The 24870-nt window shown below is 40.9% G+C and overlaps 1 protein-coding gene across 1 annotated transcript in view; it reads right to left on the bottom strand.

Annotated features, from left to right (window-relative positions):
- man1a2 (mannosidase, alpha, class 1A, member 2) overlaps positions 1 to 24870 on the bottom strand; it is a 210450-nt gene that overhangs the window by 2290 nt on the left and 183290 nt on the right. The window contains exons 10-13 of the mRNA XM_034186132.1: positions 17272 to 17387; positions 16239 to 16458; positions 14931 to 15103; positions 4352 to 4467 (exon numbers count right to left, since the gene is read on the bottom strand). Of these exons, the coding sequence (XP_034042023.1) occupies positions 4352 to 4467; positions 14931 to 15103; positions 16239 to 16458; positions 17272 to 17387 (625 nt within the window). The remainder of the gene's footprint in view (positions 1 to 4351; positions 4468 to 14930; positions 15104 to 16238; positions 16459 to 17271; positions 17388 to 24870) is intronic.

Raw genomic sequence — 24870 nt, 5'->3', positions numbered from 1 at the left:
GGTAGAAAATATATTTAATCAGTTTTGTAAAATATGAAAGACTGTACAGCTGGGAAATGCTTATGTTGTCATAGAAAACTGTGCTCATGTCCTGAAGGAACAACACACTGTGTAACTCTTCAGGATGGAGATATCAGAATCAAGCATTTGTAAATCTGCAGAGCTAATTTCACAGTTCATAGATAATGTTGGGCCAGTCATTCAACATTCAACAAGTCATCAGCAGGGGGCAGCACAGAGCCACGGTAGGGTCACAGCCTGCCACTTTCATCCATTAGTGATGATGATGATGATTAACAGGAGCTCCTCCGTTTAAATTGTCCTTTTGGAGTGAAATCTTAACATCTGCTCCTTTTACCTGCACCTAAAGACTCCAACAGGTGTAAAATGAAACTGGACATAGCAAAAGATCCTGAGATTCACATTTGGATAAAGAGCAGCAGGTTGGAGCAGAACAGGGGCCAAATCTTGAAGGTGCAACTCTGGAGGTGCAACTTAGACCATTTTATAGCACTCTTGTTGCAGCACAGCAAATGGAGGTTTCTTAAATTGCCGTATTGTGATTCAGTTTAAAATCATTTGCATGATATAATCCCAATCCACAACTGACCATCCACAACACAGAGATGAGGTTTATGCACCCAAAGCAAAGTCAACCACTGAGGAGCAGCTCAACAAAAACGCTGATATTTAGGGGTGTGGTTGCATAGATAATGTCGCTTCAAGTGACAGCGGCTGAGCCGAGCTCCGACTCTCGAGACGTCAGTAACTCTGTCTGCGGGCAGCAGCGGCAAGCTGTCATGGAGGCTGTTTGTTTTATTTGGAGTATTTTATTACAAACACCTGGAATAAGATGGCTTGTTGTGTAGTGAAAGGGATCATTTGCAATATTTAAGTGAAACTCATTTGATGTTGTATGCTAATGGTGTGAGCACTTTTAGCAGCTATCAGTAGTGTATGATCCATTAGGTCCATTTAATGCTGAGAAAATAAGCGGCTCATAACTTTTAATGTCCACACCAAAGCAAATCGTTAGGGGAATCACTGCGCAGTCCCCAAAAATATGATTTAATAAACACCTGAATCGAGGTTAGCTTATCTTAGCTAGTTTGGACTCGAAGACAGGCGTGTGTTCAGGCATTTTTTTGTTACATAAGGGAGCCACCCACATGCCACCTTATTAATGGGTTCACCGTGACGTAGCCAAACTCAGGACTGCCGCTCCGACCAACATGGCAACGCCTAGACCCAGGCTTCATATCATAACATGTAGCACTTAATAAAATAAACAGATCATCCCCAGTGTGTTATGTTATTAGTCAATTTTATTTCTATTTTCAAGATTACAAATGTTAATCCAGTTTATTAATGACTTAAATTTTGCACAAAATTGTACATCATACCAATAAAACCTTTAAGCAAATGCAAACAGACCAGTTAAGATAAGATCAACTTTATGTATTCCGAAGGAAATTATTTTGCCTGATTCAGCTGAAAAGTGGCCGACTTTTTAAAGTTAACAAGACAAAACCATCAGAGCAGCAGATCAAAGTTTGATAGTATTTTAATAATTACATTATGCCTTCAGCAACACAGATGTCTGTTGTGTGACAAGTTAGTGTCCTCACAAGCTAGTGAGGAATTTTAACATTTTCAATGATCACGCGAACAGCTACATTAAAAAAAGTGAAAATTACATCCGCAAAAATATGTTTGAGGAATGAGGACAAAGGAGTAGTTTTCAAGTATAAATAACTGAGTGACACATTGAGGTGTGTTAAACAGATTTTAATGATGTGAGAGTGGATACTTCCATTGTGGGAAGTAATGCAACATTTTATTTTTTGATACGTCATTGCAGCATGTCGTGGCCCTAGCAAAAACTTTGGTGTATTTATTTTCTCATCAAACCTGGATGATTCATGTGGCAAGTCAAAACTGATACTTCTTTTTTGTTGTTGTTTTAAATGGTTTGCCTGTCCTGCGCCATATTTTGAATACTGCATTATCATCTATGGCCAAGTAATTAACATAACGTGTGACAAACTGCTCCTGTCTGCTTCTCTGTATACGTCTGTTCCACACTCTGGAGCAGAAGGTGGCAGTAAGTTGGATGCCAAATACCATAAAAGTACAACCCCAATTCCAATGACGTTGGGACGTTGTGTGAAATGTAAATAACAACAGAATACGATTTGCAAATCCTCTTCAACCTATATTCAATTGAATACACCACAAAGACAAGATATTTAATGACTTTTTTGTTTTGTGCAAATATTTGCTCTTTTTGAAATGGATGCCTGCAACACATTTAAAAAAAAGCTGGGACAGGGGCAACAAAAGACTGGGAAATTGGGAAACACCTGCTTGGAACATTCCACAGGTAAACAGGTTAATTGGAAACAAGTGAGTGTCATGATTGGGTATAAAAGGAGCATCCCCAAAAGGCTCAGCCATTCACAAGCAAAGATGGGGCAATTATCACCACTTTGTGAACAACTGTGTGAAAAAATAGTCCAACAGTTTAAGAACAATATTTTTCAAGGTTCAATTGCAAGGAATTTAGGGATTCCATCATCTACAGTCCATAATATAATCAGAAGATTCAGAGAATCTGAAGAACTTTCTAGATGTAAGCGGCAAGGCCGAAAACCAACATTGAATGCCCATGAACTTCGACCCCTCAGGCAGCATTGTATTAAAACTGTGTAATGGATCTTACCGCGTGGGCTCAGGAACACTTCAGAAAACCATTATCAGTTAACACAGTTCGTCGCTACATCTACAAGTGCAAGTTAAAACTCTACCATGCAAAGTGAAAGCCAAACATCAACAACATCCAGAAACGCCGCCACCTCTTCTGGGCCTGAGCTCATTTGAAATGGACAGACACAAAGTGGAAAAGTGTGCTGTGGTCTGATGAGTCCACATTTCAAATTTTTTTTGGAAATCATGGACGTCGTGTCCTCCGGACAAAAGAGGAAAAAGACCACCCAGATTGTTACCAGCGCAAAGGTCAAAAGCCAGCATCTGTGATGTATGGGGGTGTGTTAGTGCCCATGGCATGGACAACTTACACATGATGGCACCATCAATGCTTAAAGGTCCATTCAGGTTTTGGAGCAACACATGCTACCATCCAAGCAACGTCTTTTTCAGGGACGTCCCTGCTTATTTCAGCAAGACAATACCAAGCCACATTCTGCACGTGTTACAACAGTGTGGCTTCATAGTAAAAGAGTGCGGGTACTAGACTGGCCTGCCTGCAGTCCAGACCTGTCGCCCACTGAAAATGTGTGGCACATTATGAAGCACAAAATACGACAACGCAGACCCCGGACTGTTGAACAACTGAAGTCGTACATCAAGCAAGAATGGGAAAGAATTCCACCAACAAAGCTTCAACAATTAGTGTCCTCAGTTCCCAAATGCTTATTGAGTGTTTTTAGAAGGAAAGGTGATGTAACACAGTCCCAGCTTTTTTGTTGCAGATCTCCATTTCAAAATGAGCAAGTATTTGCACAAAAACAATAAAGTTTCTCAGTTTGAACATTAAATATCTTGTCTTTGTGGTGTATTCAATTAAATATAGTTTGAAGAGCATTTGTAAATGATTGTATTCTGTTTTTATTTACATTTTACACAATGTCCCAACTTCATTGGAACTGGGGTTGTCTCAGCAAATGAGTGAAATGAATAAATCATGCTCTCAAACTGAAAAGCTACACACACTTCAAATCAAATCAATTTTATTTATATAGCGCCAAATCACAACAACAGTTGCCCCAAGGCGCTTTATATTGCAAGGCAAAAGCCATACAATAATCACAGAAAAACCCCAACGGTCAAAACGACCCCCTATGAGCAAGCACTTGGTGACAGTGGGATAAAGAGGGAATAACTTTCATACTACTCTGCACTTGACTTGTTTGGACTTTGTGGGACAGCCAGAACCGCAATGAAGAGGCTAAGGCTTACTATAATGCTTTAAAAATCTATCATCAATTAAAAGGTTTATTTACATTTACTGAGGTAAATGTGGACATGTTTAGTTTTCCTCTGTTCATTGGCAACAAGAAACAGTTTACTCCTGAGTTCTTTGTGCCTTGTACAATAACATGAATTAGCTCATTAGCTTCATCTCACTAATGCAGTGTCTGCATTCTAAATAAACATGCCCCGATTAAATTTATTTCGCTTGTTTCATGAAACAGTAACACCATGTTTCTCACATGCATATGCACACCCACTTTTGAACACATGAGACTAATACACCGGTGTGATACATAGTGCAGAAAATATGGTAAGTAAAACATAAATCCAATTAATCAACCTATTTTTGTTGGCTTACTTGAGCGTCTCGGCAAGAAAGAAGCTCTGCTGCACATCATCGTACGATGGGTTGGAGGAGTAGACGTCCTTCACTCCAGAAAAGCCTCCGCTCACCCTGCAGTACTTATCAATGGCCTGTAAGAAACGGAGAGACGGAGCAGATGAAGGAAAGACCCAGGGAGGAAGGGAAAGAAGAGGAGAATAAAAAGGAGGAAGGTAAGAGAGGCAACAGCAGAGGATAGGTGGGGGAGCAGAGAAAAGGAAGCAGGAAAGAGGAAATGGGGAAAAATGAAAAGCAAATGGGGAACGTTGGAAAGAAAAAGGCACAGGAGAGAAGGAGGAGACACAAAATAATGAGGATCACAGGCGAAGACAGTGGCAAATGCAGGAGGAAAATGGAAAGAAAAAAGATGGCAAGAGAACACAGTTATAAAATGCTCAGAAAAGCATGTTGTAATTAATTTGTTTGCTTGTGGAAGATTATAGTAAGTCCTTTGGAGACAAACAGGAAATAAAAGCTGTAGAAACACAGGATAAGATTATCATAAATGCCTTACCTTTCTGATATTTACATTTTATTCTTCAGTTGTTTTGTTCTTTTTGCTCCACATGAAGCAGTGTTTTAATGAGAGCACAGAATCCTTTCTTCCACATCTGAGGGTTGATGGCAAAAGCTTTACCTTTATGTAAGTGAGGACAAACCTCAGGATTTGTTCCTAATTAGACCACCAACTACACTTGGAGCATAATAATAAAGGAAAATCAAAGTTAACTGGAAATGTCAGAGTGCAAATCTCAAAGGTGGGCTGTCGCCTTCGATCTCACTTTCTGACCATTTCTGTTTATTTTATGAACAGGATATACTTAGAATCTCAAAAACAAACCACATGGTAGCCAAATGCATACTTGTATAGCATGTCATCAGAGGATTATGAACATATCATGCATGGGCAGCACGGTGGAATAGTGGTTTGCACTGTTGCCTCACAGCAAGAAGGTCATGGGTTTGATTCCACACTTGTGGCCTTTCTGTGTGGAGTTTGCATGTTCTCCCGGTGTTTGTGTGGGTTCCCTCCGGGTGCTCTGACTTCCTCCCACATCCAAAGACTTGCAGATTTGGTGGATTGGAAACTTTATAACTGTCTCCCTTGTAAAAGAGATCTCACTCTCAGTTGGACTTACCTGTTTAAATAAAGGCTAAATTAAATTTAGCAGAGCGATGACGGTGGACACGCCAATAGGTGTCACAGCATAAGCAGGCCACACACTAAGATGATATGATGCAACACTGCTGTATCTATGTAACACAGAAGCATTACTCTGATAAGAACTGCAAAACACAGCGTACACGTTGAACAACACATCCATGGTTGATGCGCACCTTGACTGGCAACCTTTTACCAAGCACTAAACTAAAAATGTTACTGTGTGGCCCCCACCCCAGGTGTGTTCATCCAATCAACACCTGGTTGAACAATAGAACACTCCTGAATTGGCTCTTGATGTGCAGTTACAGCACAGAGAAATGGAAAAGGTACAGAAGCTTAGATACTGAGGACCAGGACTGGGAAACACTGGTGCCTTAATACAGTGGCGATTTGTTTTTTTTGTTTGTTTTTTTGGGGGGGGGGGGTGGGGGGGATCATGAACAGGAGGATTGTGGGACAAAAAGGCACTTTACAAGATACCCTGTTCTTGTTTTCTGTTGTGTGTGTGTGTGTGTGTGTGCGTGCGTGCACACATACAGCTTTGAATTCAGAATGCGAATCCGGCTGTTAAGCTCTGACGTAACGCATCACTTGATAAATCTGTTTCCGGGTCCAAAGACGTGCAAGTTTACAATTAAAGTTACGTCTGTATGATCCTTTTAAGGATCAACAGTTTAAGTTTAGGTTGTGTTTACATTGTGCGCAAACCTCCGTCCCTCCGTTCTCCTCCTCCACCTCTGTTAACCGCATTCGTCTCTTTCTAAGGTAAGAACACTTAATAAAACTTTTTTTTCCCTTTTAATTTATATATTTTATTATGCACAGGTAAAATATGCATGTCTGTTTGTTAATAAAAAATATTTATTACAATAAACAGGACGTTAAAGTGCAAACTTCACTTTGCCCCTGAATGACATGAACAGGAAGCGATCGCAGCTCACAGCAACTCCCATTGAAAATAACGGAGAAACGACCTGAGCTTCTGGCATTTTTACATAAAACAAATGCAATAACAACGTCTAAAAACACATTTAATATATCCAGGAGAGTTTTAGGCACAATATATGTTATATATATTATATTATATATATGTTGCGATGTTAATCCTGTTGTCCGTGTGCAGTGCAGTTCTCAGTGTTAATGACAGCGCGCCTTTTTTGTGATGCGTTACATCACACTTAACAACCGCATAATATTTAAGAATGTAGAGCAAAAGACAGATGGCCAGAGACTTGAGACTGGAATTGGACTCATGACAAAAGACTTGAGACTTGACTTGGACTCCAGCTCAAAGACTGCAGACATGAATTGGACTCCAGCTCAAAGACTGGAGACTTGACTTGGACTCCAGCTCAAAGACTGGAGACTTGACTTGGACTCTAGCTCAAAGACTGGAGACATGACTTGGACTCCAGCTCAAAGACTGGAGACATGACTTGGACTCCAGCTCAAGGACTGGAGACTTGACATGGACTCCAGCTCAAGGACTGGAGACTTGACTTGGACTCCAGCTCAAGGACTGGAGACTTGACTTGGACTCCAGCTCAAAGACTGGAGACTTGACCTGGACTCCAGCTCAAGGACTGGAGACTTGACTTGGACTCCAGTTCAAAGACTGCAGACATGACTTGGACTCCAGCTCAAGGACTGGAGACTTGACTTGGACTCCAGCTCAAACACTGCAGGCTTGACTTGGACTCCAGCTCAAAGACTGCAGACTTGACTTGGACTCCAGCTCAAAGACTGCAGACTTGACTTGGACTCCAGCTCAAGGATTGGAGACTTGACTTGGACTTGCAAAAAAATGACGTGAACATCTATGTAACACGATACATACCCAATGAAAGGGAACTGAAAATAATGAAATAAAAGTAAATGTCACAGAAAAATACAAACTGTCACCTTAATCATGGACAGGTCTGGTTTTTGTCCCCAGACAAAACTAAACATAACCAAGCGGGATTCAGGTTTTAAACTCCACACAGTATCTGGAACAAACCGCCAGGGAATTGCTGCAACTCTCAACATTTTTTTAAATAAAAAGACTGAAGGCATGCTTCTATTAAATAAAATAATATGCGCGGTAACTTTTCTTTTATTTATTGCTTATGCTTTATAATTGATTCTATTTTGTTTTTATGCTTTGATGTCATTTATATATTATGTACAGTGAGGCAAATAAGTATCTGATCCACTGTGGATTTTTCAAGTTTTTCCACTGACAAAGAATGGAGAGGTCTGTAATTTTTATCATAGCTACACTTCAACTGTGAGAGACAGAATCCAAAAAACAAACAAACAAACAAAAAAACCCAGAAAATCACATTGTATGATTTTTAAATAATTTTTAAATACTTAATTTGCATTTTATTGCATGAAATAAGTATTTGATCCAATAGAAAAACAGACCTTAATATTTGATACAAAAAGCTTTGCTTGTAATTACAGATGTCAGATTTTTCCTGTAGTTCTTGACCAAGTTTGCACACTGCAGCAGGGATGTTGTTCCACTCCTCCACACAGATCTTTCAGGTTTGGAGATTCAGCTGCCTCCAAAGATTTTCTATTGAGTTCAGGTCTGGAGACTGGCTCGGCCACTCCAGGAAATGCTCCTTACAGAGCGACTCCTTAGTTGCCCTGGCTGTGTGTTTGAGGTCATTGCTAGAAGACCCAGCCATGACCCATCTTCAATGCCTTTACTGAGGGAAGGAGGTTGTTTGCCAAAATATCACGATACATGACCCCATCCATCCTCCCTTCAATATGGTGCAGTCGTCCTGTCCCCTTTGCAGAAAAGCACCCCCAAAAATGATGTTTCCACCCTCATGCTTCATGGTTGGGACGGTGTTCTTGGGGTTGTTCTCATCCTCCAAACACAGCGAGTGGAACTGATACCAAAATCTCTGTTTTGGTCTCATCTGACAATATGACCTTCTCCCATGCCTCTTCTGGATCATCCAGATGGTCACTGGTGAACTTCAAACGGGCCTGGACATGTGCTGGCTTGAGCAGGGGGACCTTGCTGCCCTGCAGGATTTTAAACCATGACGACGTTGTGTGTTACTAATGTAATCTTGGTGTCTGTGGTCCTAGCTCTCTTCAGTTCACTGACCCGGTCCTCCCCTGTAGTTCTGAGCTTTCTCAGAATCATCCTTAACCCATGAGGTGAGATGTTGCATGGATATTGCCTCAGACCGAAGGAGATTGACAGACAGTCATCTTATGTTTCTTCCATTCTTTAATAATAACACCAACAGTTGTCTTCTACCAAGCTGCTTGCCTGTTGTGCTGTAGTCCATCCCAGCCTTGTGCAGGTCTACAGTTTTGTCCCTGGTGTCCTTAGACAGCTCTCTGGTCTTGGCCATGGTGGATAGGGAGGAGTGTGATTGATTGAGTGTGAGGACAGGTGTCTTTTATACAGGTAACAAGTTCAAACAGGTGCAATTAATACATGTAAAGAGTGCAGAATAAGAGGGCTTCTTAAAGAAAAATTAACAGGTTTGTGAGAGCCAGAATTCTTGCTGGTTGGTAGGTGATCAAACACTTATTTCATGCAATAAAATAAAAAGTATTTAAAAATCATACATGATTTTCTGAATTTTATTTTTAGATTCTGTCTCTCATAGTTGCCACTCTGATTGGTGGATATTATGTCTGGTCCACAACACGCCCATGCCTAATGAACACACAGCTCAGCTGATATGGCATCTTGACAGCAAACAGAAGCTGGACACAACCCAAAAGCATCCGTGGCACTTGTTTTGCACCCGCTGTCAACAGGCTGCCCTAAATAACACCAGATGTACACCTATGTGTTACAATGGAAGAGAAGCAAAGATAAACCCCTGAGCAGGAGCCAACTTTGCTGTCACTCAAACTCAATACAATCACATAACATAAACTCATCTGTCAGTGTATAACTTCTCACATGAACAAGGACAGAAACCCAGTCATAAAAACAAGAGCAGTTTAAAATAGAGGGAAAAATACTGTGATGAGACAGCTGACAGGGAAAGTGAAAGAGGAAACCATGAAAGAGTGACTAGAAAAAGAATGACGAGCAGGCCATTGGAGATTCAGACAAAGATACCGATTGTCAAACAGAAGAATCACTCGTGCCAGAAACAGAAAGTCACGTCAGTCTGAAGCAAACAGGATTTCATTTCACTCTTTGATAATGCATGCCAGGTTTAAAATGACAGGAACAATAAACGACTAATACCTCTGGAAAAACCTCACCAGTTCTCACATCCACACCTGTGATTTGCACACATGGGCAACACACATTAAGACAGCATGATTAAGAACAAACATGCACGTTCACAGTGGAAAGGTTGGAACAATCAGTGAAATCACGCTGGTCACAAATGTGTCACAGAGAGATGAAATTAAAAGCTGTGGGACACTGCAGGAGACCACCTGTTCATCTTCACGTCACACTCTGACAGTGTGGGTCAACTGCACAACTCCAACGAAGCAGAAAACAGCAGCTTGTCACACCCCATCAACATCGATGGCGAGTTAAAAGCATAATAATACACGTCTTCGCAAACTCTATCACTGCAAAAATGATTATATTTTTTATTGTTTTATTTTTGGCGCAGGGGCGGAGGTCACAACACCCGGTGAGGTGGGGAGGTGATCCGAGCAGCTCTCACTTCTGGTGTAAAGCGCCCGGCCCCGCTGGGTGTGTCCCGCTCCGGGGACAGTGTCTGACAGACGGTCCACCTGTCAAACGGGGAAGGCGTCAAACTCACAGAGGACAGAAACCTCCCCCTCCAGTAAACGACTCAATAATCTTAAGAGAAACGTTGTAGAAAAACAAACACTAATTTTTAAGCTCAGGAAGGTAGACAACAAGCTACAACCTTATTTTTATCCATATGAACCGTCCTCTGAGCTGGAGAAATGATACTGACCTGAATGAGCCGACGGCAGAGAAACGTAAGCGTAGGGACGTCTACAAAGTGCAAAAACAAGACACCACAAAAATATTCAATAAGTTCAGGTGTGGTGAAGCGAGAAGCTGTTGTGACCCCCGTCCCCTGCCAAAAAAAAAAAAAAAAAAAAAAAAATCATTTTTGCAGTGATAGGGTTCGCGATCAAGACTTCCTGCAGTAACTGATCGGTAAACTGAAATCCATAAACTACTTAAACTGGGGGGAAAAAAAAAAAAAAAAAAAAATATATATATATATATATATATATATATATATATATATATATATATATATATATATATATATATATATATATATATGTGTGTGTGTGTGTGTGCTCCACTCAGATTGCAATAGCCAATCACAGATTAGTCTTCCTGTCCATCATTTACCTGTATTTTGGCATGCTTGGCGCCAGAAAGTTATGTTGGATCTAAAGGGATCCAAAAAGGCTAGGGCCAAAAGTTATATTGGATCGGTTCCCACTGACCAATAGCATTAGAGCTTACTGCCAACAGCTAGCCAATGAGAGCGCGGCATACAATTATTCATGAGATGACATCACTAATGATGTAGCGGAGGTCAGGAACTTGCTGACAGACGCTGGTTGAAAAAATGGCAACAAACATGTCAACAACAGCAGAAAATCGTCTGCCAGCGAGGTTTGCTGAGTTCACAGAGGAGGAACTGGTGGAAATATTGAACTCCAAGGTTGCCAAAAACACTAAGAAGGTAGACAAGCATGCTACTGACGTTTTAGAAGCATTCATATGCTGTTCACAACAAAATAAATTGACCTAAGGAGACGTAGCGGTAGCAGAGCTCAACAATTGGCGGGATTTTAGCTTGAACGGCTAAGATTTGCAGTATTCTGAAATTTTTTTCCAGAACCACGAAGAACATCAGCGTTGCCCAGTTGACGCTGACATATCTCCTGTGGAGTCTGGTGGACCTTGCCTCTGGTCAATGGTAAGCAACTTTTCACTCTCCATCAGCAAATGCCGAGTTAATCCTCAGAATGTGAAGGGGCCATTAGTGTTATTCTCTTCCACGTTCTCCATTATTTTACTCTGACATCTGCATTCTGTGTATTTTCGTTGGCTTTATTTCCTGCTGATTAGGTTCCAGGTTCATGTACATCTTGATTTCCTCCCTGACTGGTTTGAGTCCCACGTCACTGTCACTATTCTGTCACTGCAGTGCCAGATTGTTAGTGCTCCTACGCCTGCTCCCTTGCAACAATTTGCTGTGTTTGCCTCATCTTTACTGATCCACGTTGCCACGATGAGCTCCTCGAGTTTAGCCTGCAGTCTTCAAGCTTGGTCCCTTGGTATGTCATTTAACTGCATTGACTCTGTTTTTCTGAATAACTTGTTTGCATCTCGGACACCTTTGCTGAACGCAGTTTTCCGGTGTACCCACTTCTTGCTTGCTTCCTTGTTCACTCTTTTCTTTGCCTCCAATCACCTGGACAGCACTGCTGAACTGACTTCCTGTGCGGCGAACTGGAACTGTGATGAACCCTGATGTTTGTCTTTTTAATTTTTGGAACTTTATTTACCTTTTATGACAAAATATCAACATATTTGAATGCAGATAAATAAACAAATAAGTAGAATTTATGGTTATGATTTACATTTAAGCTAACCAAAGGATAACAGACTGATCAAACTGATTAAAAAATAAAATTAATTAAAAAAATTAAAAAAAATACAATAATAATAATAACAATAATAACTTTTAGTTGTGGCTCTGTGTGAGACCCTATAATCAGATGGTTACAGAACATTAACCAACTATATGAGTCACTTTGCAACATTATTTTCATTATACACATCTACAAAAACAACAACAAAAAACAAAAACAAAAAAAAAAACAAAGATGATCCCATCAAGGTTTGTGGCTTACTATTACATAATAAATCCCTTCATTTAAAGTGCAACTTTCAAGAATGGCAGCAGTCTGGCTTCTTTACTAAAGATATTGGAGTTTAACAACATGGATAAGATGCAATAAAAGACAACTTTTATACTCAGTGCTAATAATCCATACATACATACATACATACATACACACAGCGGGGCAAATAAGTATTTAGTCAGTCCCTGATTGTGCAAGTTCTTCTGCTTAGAAAGATGAGAGAGGTCTATAATTTTCATCATAGGTTCACTTCAACTATGAGAGACAAAATGAGAAAAAAATCCAGGAAATCACATTGCAGGATTTTTAAAGAATTTATTTGTAAATTTTGGTGGAAAATAAGTATTTGGTCAATAATAAAAGTTCAACTCAATACTTTGTAACATAATCTTTGTTGGCAATGACAGGCGTCAAACGTTTCCTGTAAGTCTTCACCAGGTTTGCACACACTGTAGCTGGTATTTTGGCCCATTCCTCCATGCAGATCTCCTCTAGAGCATTGATGTTTTGGGGCTGTCCCTCAACAACTTTTCTATGGGGTTGAGGTCTGGAGACTGACTCGGCTACTCCAGGACCTTGAAATGCTTTTGCAGAGCCACTCCTTCGTTGCCTGAGTGCTGTGTTTGGCATCACTGCCATGCTGGAAGACCCAGCCACGTTGCATCTTCAATGCTCTCACTGATGGAAGGACGTTCTGTCCGCTTTGCAGAAAAACAGCCCCAAAGCATGATGTTTCCATCCCCATGCTTCACAGTAGATATGGTGTTCTTGGAATGCAACTCAGCATTCTTCTTCCTCCAAACATGACTAGTTGAGTTTTTACCAAAATGTTCTATTTCAGGGGTGCTCAAGTTCGGTCCTCGAGAGCCACCTTCCTGATACTCTTAGTTGTCTCCTTGCTCCAACACACCTGAATCCAATGAAAGAGCAGGCTTTTAATGAGCCTTTCATTGGATTCAGGTGTGTTGGAGCAGGGAGACAACTAAGAGTATCAGGAAGGTGGCTCTCGAGGACCGAACTTGGGCACCCCTGTTCTATTTTGGTTTCATCTGACCACATGATATTCTCCCAATCCTCTTCTGGATCATCCATATGCTCTCTGGCAAACTTCAGACGGGCCTGGACACATACTGGCTTAAGCAGGGGGACACGCCTGGCACTGCAGGATTTGAGTCCCTCTTTGCGTAGTGTGTAGCCTTTGTTACTTTGGTCCCAGCTCTCTGCAGGTCATTCATCAGGTCCCTCCATGTAATTCTGGGATTTTTGTTCACTGTTCTCATGATCATTTTGACCCCAAGGGATGAGATCTTGCGTGGAGCCCCAGATCGAGGGAGATTATCAATGGTCTTCTATGTCTTCTATTTTCTTACAATTGCTCCCACAGTTGATTTATTCACACCAACCTGCTTGACTATTGTAGACTCATTCTTCCCAGCCTGGTGCACATCTACAATATTCTTCCTGGTGTCCTTCGACAGCTCTTTGGTCTTCGCCATGGATGAGTTTGGAGTCTGACTGTTTGAGGCTGTGGACAGGTGTCTTTTATACAGATAACGAGTTCAAAGAGATGCCATTAATACAGGTAACAGGTGGAGGACAGAAACGCTTCTTAAAGAAGTTACAGGTCTGTGAAAGCCAGAAATCTTGCTTGTTTGTGGGTGACCAAATACTTATTTTCCACCATAATTTACAAATAAATTCTTTAAAAATTCTACAATGTGATTTTCTGGATTTTTTTTCCCCTCATTTTGTCTCTCATAGTTGAAGTGTTGAAAAATACAGACCTCTCTCATCTTTCTAAGTACGAGAACTTGCACAATCAGGGGCTGATTAAATACTTTTGTTTACCTCACTGTACATACATACATACATTTTCGATACATGCTTACTCCAATTAAGGGTCACTGGGTGTGGGAGACCATCCCAGCAGTCACAGCACGAGGCGGGGGTACACCCTGGACAGGACGCCAGTCTGTCGCAGGACCATGAATAGACAGAGAAATACATTCATACACGCACACACACCTACGGTCAATTTAAAAGTTCTAATTCATCTAAGCTGCATGTCTTTGGATGTGGGAGGAAACTGGAGCACCCAGAGGAAACCCACACAAACACAGGGAGCACATGCAAACTCCACACAGAAAGGCCCCAGTTGGGAAGCAACCCCAAGAACTTCTTGCTGTGAAGCAGCAGCACTAACCACTAAGCCACTGTGCTGCCAGTACTGATGATGATAATAATAATACCAGATATTAGTAAAACCAGTGTTCCTGCTGTTTCTTTCACTTTGAGCTCTATAATCAGTTGGTTTTACGTTGACCTGTTGTCTGACGAAGACTGCACTCAGTAACCCTTCTAATCAAACACTTTACTACCTTCTTAGCCTGTCTGCTGTTAATTTCAAGATCAAGCTTTTGGTTCAAGAAGTGAAGCTTCAAATGAGACATTTTAGCTCCATGCAGGGAGCACAGGGGCTTTGTTCTAGTCTAACAACTCGCCACAGTGAGGTGTAGAGGTGAGAAATACCTGTGCTGCCTCCCAGCCCCACTGCCGGTATTTGGGGTCATGGGTGAACCTCCACATGTACCAGTAGGTCTCGATCACCTCCGGTCGCAGGATGTAGTATTTCTCATTCTGCCGCACAGCCACAGCTTCCAGGCCACTGTCAAACTTAAAGGCCTCTGGTCCGAGCTTCAGTACTTCAAAGTGTGAAAAGTGACGGGGAAAGATCAGGAAGGAAGCATGAAATAAGGAAGGAATGAGGAGAAGAAGCAAGAGTACGCATAAAGATGGAAGTAGAAAGGATTGGAGCAGAAAGCACAGAGTAAAAGATGAAGCAGTTATCTTTTGCTGGTGCTTTTTATTTATAGCAGAAGTTGGTATTTATCAACCGGCGCTGATGTAAGCTAATACAACTCAAAGCCCACAAACATTCTTTTACGTTCTACCTTTTAAAAAAAAGCTTTCTGCCAATTATAAAAGCAACACAATTTAAGGTCTCGGTGCACAAAAACACAAGCAGCAGGTGTCGTGAACCACTGCTCGTTAAGAACCAACAGGCGAACATTAGACGGAGTCACCGCAGCGGCCGTCCACCTTCACAACATCTCACCATAAATGTCTCTCCCCTGCTCCTCTTACTGTCACCATTTGTTGCCATGCCAACTTCTATTTCTCAGAGCAGCAACATCATTTCTCCACGTACACAAAGATAACACTTTCTGAAAATGGACAGATATTGCCATTGCTCAAAATCCAGTGGACTGTTATGAAATTTATGTTCCAAAGGGACAAGTTTACATTCAAGCCTGATTTGTGCTTCTCCATCTTCTGCGTGCCCTCTCCCAGCCGCCCTCTGTAGCCTGATGTGCACCTGTGATTAGTCACTTTTCTGGTTTCACTCCTTCTTCCATCATATTTAAAGGTTTCTGCAGTGCTCACGCTGATTACATTTCAATCATGGATCAAATAGAGGAATGTTTGTCAGAAAAGTCCAAAAATTTGACCAACTTCACAACACTAAGTCAGAAAAACCTACAAAGATGCTCAAATGACCCACAATTCATAGCGGGAAATTGCACGTAACATTGGTTTGGAGATTGATTATTGTTTAAAGAATTGGAGGTGGTTGAGAGACAAACTGGTCAGCAAAAAGGCAAAAATGTGCTACAACAGGGATAGCAACATTTTAAAAAGATGATTGCAGGAATGTCAAAGTCTGACAGACCTACACATTCTGACATCACTCATCCTATAAACTGTGACATCTGTCGTCGTCCTAAACGGTAAAGCTAATGGATTGTGTGGATGTATCGCCCCCCCCGCCCTCCTCACCCGTCCTGTCGTACGACTCGTGGCAGGTGTGCGCAATCTCGGCACCCAGCTGCAGGTAGTGTCCGGCCTTGTCATCAGGTGATCCATCAGCACCTAATGCAAACATGCCGCCGGCAAAACATGCCAAGTGTCCCATCTTCCTCTCCAGGTGACCGTTCTTCCATTCACCAATGAAGGTCAGGCCGCCGTTGGATTTACGTATCAGGTGGCGCTCGATGGCCTAAAGTGAATATTTGCATTAGTTCATGATGATGTAATGAGGTTTATGTTTGTGTGTTTTGGATAGGTGCAATCTGCTTCATGCCAACTCTCATCTCACTTCATTAGCCAAAAAGCAGTGAAACCGTTGGCTTGTAAAGTTATCCATCATGCAATCGAAGAGTATTAAACTGAAAGTTTCTGTATTCCCTGTGCGATAATTTAAAACAAAAATCTACAGAGCATTTCAAAGAACAACATGTTACTCAATAAAAGAAAATAATCTGCAGTTCTAACTAGGGGTCAGCGATTATTGTCTGGGCTGATGACTCGCGCCAATATTCAGCATTATGTGGATATCGTGTCAGCCATTTATACCAACTAATATGCCGATATGACAGTTTATTTTTGCAGTGCTGCATGTAGCAACTCACTGGTCGCAAAGTTCCACTTTCACGCCTACATTTAAAAACAAAAGAGAGAGATCGCCAGTCAGCAACTTTAATGTTCCATAAAACCATAGTTTTCATTGGAACTGTTTACAAACTGTTTACTGTTCACACAAATGACCACATGACCATTTGTGTGAACAACTGACTTTAGCGCTAAACACTCAAAGCAGTGTAGCACCTTAAGGATCATAAACGATTATTTTCAGCGAAAAACTATGATTACGAAAGTTTTTCATCCAGGTTTTAGCTTTAAAAACACCAGGTTTGACAAATCAGTCCAGGTTCAGCTCTTGTTCAAATAAGACAATTATTAAATAGGTCATATTGGACTGAAAATGACTGCAAATAGTGCATGTGCAACTACAGTCATTACAGCACCATACCTCAATGGCATCATCGTATGTTTTCCGGGCTTCTGTGTCTGTTTTGTCTGACATAAGCCAAGCCTTCAGCAGGTACTCATAAAAACTGTCACCCAGACCGCCAACCGAGGTGTGATCTGTGGATAACACAGAACAAAAGAAGGTGAGAAACAGAGGACACCATGGAGAGGAAAAGAGATGTAAGGATTAAGTAAAATGTGATGGTTGACATGAAGGAACAACACTGTAAAGCAAAAGGAAGAAGAAAAACAGCAAGAGATGGACAATCAAGAAAGCCAGTGTAAATTAATCATCTCTTCTTTGCCTCAAAGGTCTCAGTAGAATGTAACACATGGCATAAATGGAAGCCGTGGCTGATTTTCATCTCTACACCCTCATTACACTGGCAGCTGTTTTTTCTCTCACTGCTCATTTTGCTTCCTCATCCACACAAGTGGCTCCCATTTCAATGACCACAATCATCTATAAGAACTTGTGTTTTATGGCAGCTCTAATTTGCAAGAATAACATTGTGCAACAACATACATACAACTGTCCTGAATATAAGGGCATTTTTCCTTGGCAATCATAATATTCAGGCCCTAGACCTTTACATATGTTTATACTCTGACATATCATTTACATCTACAACAGTAAGTGGTGAAAAAAACAAACAAACCCCAAACCCAAAGCGATCAAAGGGAATAATGTGATTATTAACCATCAGATGACAAGGTAAAACTTCTTAAATCATTGTGAAGTCAGTTTTAAGCAGAAACGAGGAGATAATCGGTGAGTCGCTACGGACGCTTTGAAATGACAGAGGCGCAGTGAACGCAGCAGCTCGTCTGGCTGCTGCATTGTGATCACTTCCTCCATCTTTTATTAGGAAATAATGCTGAATTTATGTGGAAATGATTGTTGTACAAAAGCTTCAGATATCTGTCACTGAGATAGATGATAACTGGAGTGCAGTTTTAAGCAGAAATGAGGTGATAATCGGTGAACCGTGGCTGATGCATGCACAGTGAATGCAGGGGAGACAGATTTTTAGGGGGGACCGTTCGGTCTGTGACACCAGATCATGGCGTGAAAATAAAAAGAAAACCAGTAACTTTTGGTATTTTGCTAGGAAGGAAAATGAAACCAGAAACTTTATATTTTTATGTTCTGGAACAGATTAGCTTATTTAAAATAATGATAACTGCTTAAAACGGTTATTTTTTTCCCCATTCTTGAAAAGGTTTCAGTTTATAATGGCCCTGTGAGGTTCACTTCCTGTCATTCACTCATTTGGCTATTGTTGGTGGGAGGAGTTATATATAAAGACCTGTGGTGCACCCAAAGATGACCCAACGTTTATTATTTATTTAGATTATGTCGCACACCATAATACTACAGGGAAAAATAAGAGTCACAACAGAAAAAGTATAACCGGCCAATATTTGAGAGCTCATGAAAGAAGTGTTGCGTTTATATTTTTGTTCCATGTGTATTTGCCCTTCAATCCAAGTCAGGCTGAGAGCCTCCAAATGCTCCCTCCCTTTGCTGGTCCTACTATGTCTTGCTTCTTCAGCATTCTCATGCATGCCAATTCCACTTTTCAGGGTGAGCAATCTTTGTAACAAAATATGTCCAAACAAATCTGGAGTGAATGCACATGAAAGAAAAAACACTTGTTTGAAACTCAATGCAGCGCAGAGTGCTTCAACACAAATTAGCAATCAGAAGAGTCTGGAAACGTTCAATTAAACCAGACAGAACTTGGCACCATCTGACCCTGGAGACTCGAGCTTTTCAAAGTAAAGCATAAAACTGAAGCACAAGTTTTGTTGTAATTTTGTTGAACTGAAGTTCTGTTGTAATTTTGCAACAGGTGTGCAAATACTGGCTCTTCTCTACCACCTGACACACTTTCAATTTCAGACTGACTAACACACACATAGCAACCTGCTCTTCTCCTCCACAGTCTTTCCTCTACTTCATGTTCTGCCAATCGAAGGATGGGAGTCATGCAGGGAGCACCTGGCACTCAGGACACATCTACAGCCCACCACCCGTTCACTGGTTTGTATTTTAGAGGTTTTAAACCTCTAAAATACAAACCAATAAAATATCAGTAAAACAGAATCTGTCTGATATCAACAGTCGAACATTGCGATTACTCCCAGTTATGTTCTTTCTTTTGCGCGCGGGATTAGGTCACCATTAGAGTCGCGGTTCTCGATCAGACGTCTGATGTCTGAGATCCATAAACAGCAGAGTAACTACACCCACATATCACTTTCTTATGATCTATGTGTGTTTGTCCATCGTCAGATTAATAAATGATGAACCACAGTATTGTCCAAAAGCTGAACCCGCGCTGTGTAGTCAACATGGCCTCAAATAAGATGCACACTTTTATCCAAATGATGTGTGTTTGTTCATCATCATAATTATGAAATGACGCAGAGCAGAGGCTACACTCTGCACACAGCCTCAAATAAGATCAAGCCCATTGCTAAATTATTCAGAGGACACCACCTCCATGCACACAGAATTAAAAAGTAAATTTATTCATTGCAAAAGTTGGCCATATTTAAAGATTTTAGCAGTTTATCTTGTGTTATTTCTTTAAGAACAAATCTTCAGGGGATCAAACACCCCTGAAAACTATGATGCTTGTGAAGTAGTTTTATTTTCAGACAGAAGTACACAATAATCCAACAATGACGCTGATGCTACTCTTAAAAGGAAGGTAGAAGATGGTTGTTGACAGCTCTGAAAAAATAATAATAATCAAGAACCGTCAATAAAACCAAATTGTTCATGAGTGAAAAGTGTTTCTTACCATCGTTCAGTAGATCTGAGGTTGACTATGTCACTGTGTTGAAAAAATACTTTTAAACCTAACATCCTTTACAGAATGTCTTAGTGAAGTCACAGTCAGGGATGTGTTACAACTGAGGTTTGTTTGTTGTTTGAATTAATGTACTACGTGTGTGCGCATTCATCAGAGTTAGTGGCAAAGTTAATTACGTGTGGAAATCCAACTGAATCAATATCAAAAGGTGGAGATGACATGAGCTGTCCTCTTCCACCATAAAGACAGACGCATACTGACAAATTACCTGCTGCTTTTGACATTTCTGTCAACTTCAATCCATCTCACGCCACTATGTTCGCTAACGACAGTTTTCTCCTTGTGTGTCACAACTTGGCCACAAATTGATGGGTCATGAATTACATCCAACTTAAGATGCCATCTATTCTGGAGTGTGTTTGTAGCAGTAGGATTACTGATACGGTAAACATCAAAATGCATCACGCTGAGTAAAACAGATTCTTGAGGTTTCTATGATTAAGTAACAAGGCAATTAAAGACCTTATGGTAAACTTAAATATTGTTGTGTTGAATAATTACATTCTTATTTTGGTCCATTAATAACTATTACTGTGACCTCGTAATCAGCAAAGATGCATGTGACAGTCTTTGTGCCTAGTGTGTATATGAGCAGGCTGAAAAGGAGTGTGTGTGTGTGTGTGTGTGTGTAGGCAACACAGTGCTTCAGTATGTCAGTAAGGTAATAAAGCTGTCATTCACAGGAGGTCTCATTAAAACACAGGAGCTCTACCTCATTCCTCGTTAGTCTAACTTCACTACTCCAAACAGACACACACACACACACACGCACACACACAAAACTCTATACACTTAATACATGCTTCCTTCCTCTTTCTATCTATAAATCTAGACAGATAAAAAAATCCTTATAATAGCTTTTATTTCCATACACACAAATACAATGGGAACACTGCACATTCTATTCCAAATCAAAACATGAAGAAAAATCTATCAAATTTGTTCTTACTTTACCAAAGCTGAAGAAAAAGGAATATTTAATTTAATTTTAATTTAACCACTGTGCCCCTTATTACATCCTTACAGGTGGCCCTTATTTAAGGATGAAGGCACCCTTCATTTCTCTCTGAAAATCTGAGTAAAATGGGTGTTTCAGACATTGTTGAGAAAAACAGAGTACTTTTATTAAAAACTTGATCAGCTAAAATGACCTCAAATGCTTTAATGCCAATGATCAGCTCCAGGGTGATCAGTTAAGGTCTAAAGATACCTTTGAGCACTGTAACAATTAGAAGATGACTATGTGAAGACAAACAACGGGCAAGAAGCCGTTGCAAAGTCCCACTGTTGAAAAAATGAATTATGTTACGTGCTGAAGAGGTTACAATTTGTTAACATGTCGACTGAACTAAAGAGAAATGGTGCAACATTTTCTGGAAGGATGAAATCAAGATTGTTCTTTTTGGGTCTAGGGGCTGCAGACGGTTTGTCAGACATCCCCCAAAAACTGAATTCAAGCCACAGTACACTGTGAAGACAGTGAAGCCTGGTGGAGCATCACGATATGTGGATGAGGAAACAGCATTTCCTGTATATTTGTTTTGTGAATTGTTGTGTAATTTGTGTCTGTAACATGGCCCAAACAGAGGGTCACCCCTTTGATTCTGGTCTGCTTGAGGTTTCTTCCTCAGGGGGAGTTTTTCCTTACCACTGCTGTACCACTGCTGCTTTGGGGGTTAGTAAGGTTAGACCTTACTTGTGTGAAGCACCTTGAGACAACTCTGTTGTGATTTGGCGCTATGCGAGGTCTGTGATGAAAAAAGCGGTTCTTTTTATTTTTTTCAAAAAATAAATGTATTTGATTCATATGTTTTTACGTCAGACAAGCTTGAACCCTCGTGCGCATGCGTGAGTTTTTTCACGCGTGTCGGTGACGTCATTCGCCTGTGGGCAGGCCTTGAGTGAGGAGTGCTCCACCCCTCCCGTCGGAATCTCTTTGTCTGAATAGCCGCTGCGGACGGCACGCGTTGCTTTATCAACATTTTTCTGGACCTGTGAGGGAAATCCGAGTGGACACTATTCGAGAAATTAAGATGGTTTAAGCTGATGAGAGATTATGGGGTGTTTCTGTCGCTGTAAGGACTTCCCACGGAGCGGGACGTCGCGCAGCGCTTCAAGGCGCCGTCGTCGGCCTGTTTCGACCTGAAAACATCCTAATTTAAGGCTTAATTCACCCAGGACGTCGTGAGAGAACAGAGAAGATTCAGAAGAGGCCGGCATGAGGACTTTATGCGGACATTCCACTGTTTAAGGACATTTTTTAATGAAAGACGTGCGCGCAAATTCGCCAAGTCGTTTCCGTGATGACTCGGCGAATCTGTGTGCGCTGCGACAGGAAAAACACCTCCGTGTTGAAAACCATTTGTAAAATTCAGGCGGCTTTTGATGGCTTTCAACAAGTGAGTAATTGAGAAATTGTTTAACAGCTTGGGCATGTTCCATCTTGCCCGTTAAGGTTTCCAACGGAGGTGTTTTTCCTGTCGCGACCCCCCGCGGTCGGGTCCGGCCCGACATGCGACTCTGCCCGCACGTTCTTTCATTACAAAATGTCCGTTAACAATGGAATGTCCGAATAAACTCCTCATGCCGACTTCTTCTGAAAGTTCTTTGTTCTCTGACGACTTAGTGGGTCAACAGAGCCTGAAATGTGGAAGTTTTCAACTTGAAAAGGCGAGACGCTGCCGCCTCAAAGCGCAGATCGCCGTCAGGTGCCATGGGCCATCCTTAAAGCGACACTACCAGACCAAAATCTCTCATCAGCCGTTAAAATTTTTACCGAAAACCAGCTGAATTTATCGAATGGTGTCCACTCAGTTGTGCCTTACAGGTTTTGAAAAAATTTTTATCAAACAAAGCAGCAGTCTCTGAGCCATTCCTAAACAATGAAAAAAATGACGAGAGGGTGGGCGACTCCTCACTGCCCACAGGCGAATGACGTAACCGACAGGCGTGAAAAAACTCTCGCATGCCCACCAGGGTTCAAGCATGTCTGATGTAATCACACGTGATTCAAATCCATATGGTTTTTGAAAAAAATAATAAGGTCCGTTACTTTTATCACAGACCTTGCATAAATGAAAATAAATTGAAATTGATGTTTCTCACAGTATGGTGTCCAGCCTATTTATAACATACCAGGGACCATGGATCATATACTTACACTGTAGGATTCGTACTACTATCTGATATGTTAGATTTGTGGTGAATGCAGTTATTTTTAAAGGTTAATTTAAATGAAATGGCACAGCATCTCTCCACATAGATGTAGAATTTTTTTTTTTTCCAGTTTTGACTGATTTTCATGAAACATAATGCAGCACCTGACAAATTAAAAGTTATCCCAGGGACAATGCATCAATAATGTTTTAAATTTTCACTAGTATCATTTATGTATGTCATAGTTGACTCGTAAATCACAGTTCTATCCCTGGCTGGGCAATACGTCGGGCATTTCATCTGTGTGTGTGTCCATTCCTCACATTTGTTTTTCAACACTACTTATGAAGGTGTGATCCAATTTATTCCAAAACTGATATGCACAATCATATCATAGGACTCATATATAAAATATAAATGAATTGAATTGAATTAGGCGGTACGGTGGATCAGTGGTTAACACTGCTACATCACAGCAAGGAGGTTCTGGGAACACTTGACACCTGGTCCTTTCTGTGTGGAGTTGGCATGTTCTCCTCACCTTCACGGAGGTTCACTCTGGGTGCTCTGGCTTCCTCCCACTTCCAAAAACATGCAGGTTAGATGAACTGCTGACTCTAAATTGACCATGGGGTGTGTGTGTCTTTGTGTATGAGAGAGAGAGACAGACACTGTCTTTGTCTGTCTCATACGGTGAAACATCACGAGATGCCTGATTTATGAGATTACACAAGAAAGCAACGGGCAACAACAGAAATTACTTTGTGTGGCTGCAAACCAATGAATTTCAATAAATTTCAGCAAAATTGCCTGAGAAAATAGAGCGTGAACACCCTAAACTTGAAGTATGATGGCTGTAAGAAGATGTTGATCATTCCATTGTTTAAGTAGAGTCCTGAATATGTTTGTGCCCTCAGTGGCTTTGGTTAGTATATTTTGATCATTTTAAGCATTTTGAGTCTAGAAAACACTGACAGATATTTTTCACCATTTTCTTACATTTTAAATTAGGGACCTGCCTACTACTCAGTTAATGGATGAAATAATCACTTGATTAATTGATCATGAAAATAACCATTTCCTGCAACACTTCCCTTCAATTTCGATAAAATGTTGAGCTTGGAAATCAGCACCTGTTCGTGTCACCAAAAAATACACTCTGTAAATATGGTCTCCATCATAAAGCATTCTTGAGAATATTTTAATATGCAAATATAAGCTCTAAAAAGTCTAAAAATATAATCTGCTTATCTACTCCCCCAAAGGTACGTAAGGGTGTTTAATATCGCATGCCATTCATGTATTGTAGTGGAGCTATTGTGTGTGTGCGTGCACACACACTCAAACACACATAATAACTATAACAGGAACACAGTACAAATGCAGGTATTTTGGTGATGCTGAAGCGTTGGTGTGATGTAAAATCTGACCTGTTTGAAGTCTGCTTTAAGTCTGAACATCCCCTTTGAGAGACAGGTCAGCCCACCTTAGACTTCACCACAGTTTGATGGTATTTGTTGCTTATTTTGACTTAATGTCAGTGTCTGAGGGCTTTTAGG

The sequence above is a fragment of the Thalassophryne amazonica genome, chromosome 14, assembly GCF_902500255.1.
Source record: "Thalassophryne amazonica chromosome 14, fThaAma1.1, whole genome shotgun sequence".
NCBI classification, from domain to species: Eukaryota; Metazoa; Chordata; class Actinopteri; order Batrachoidiformes; family Batrachoididae; genus Thalassophryne; species Thalassophryne amazonica.
The sequence above is the reverse complement of the archived record's forward strand: the minus strand, read 5'-3'. Positions and strand labels throughout refer to the sequence as shown.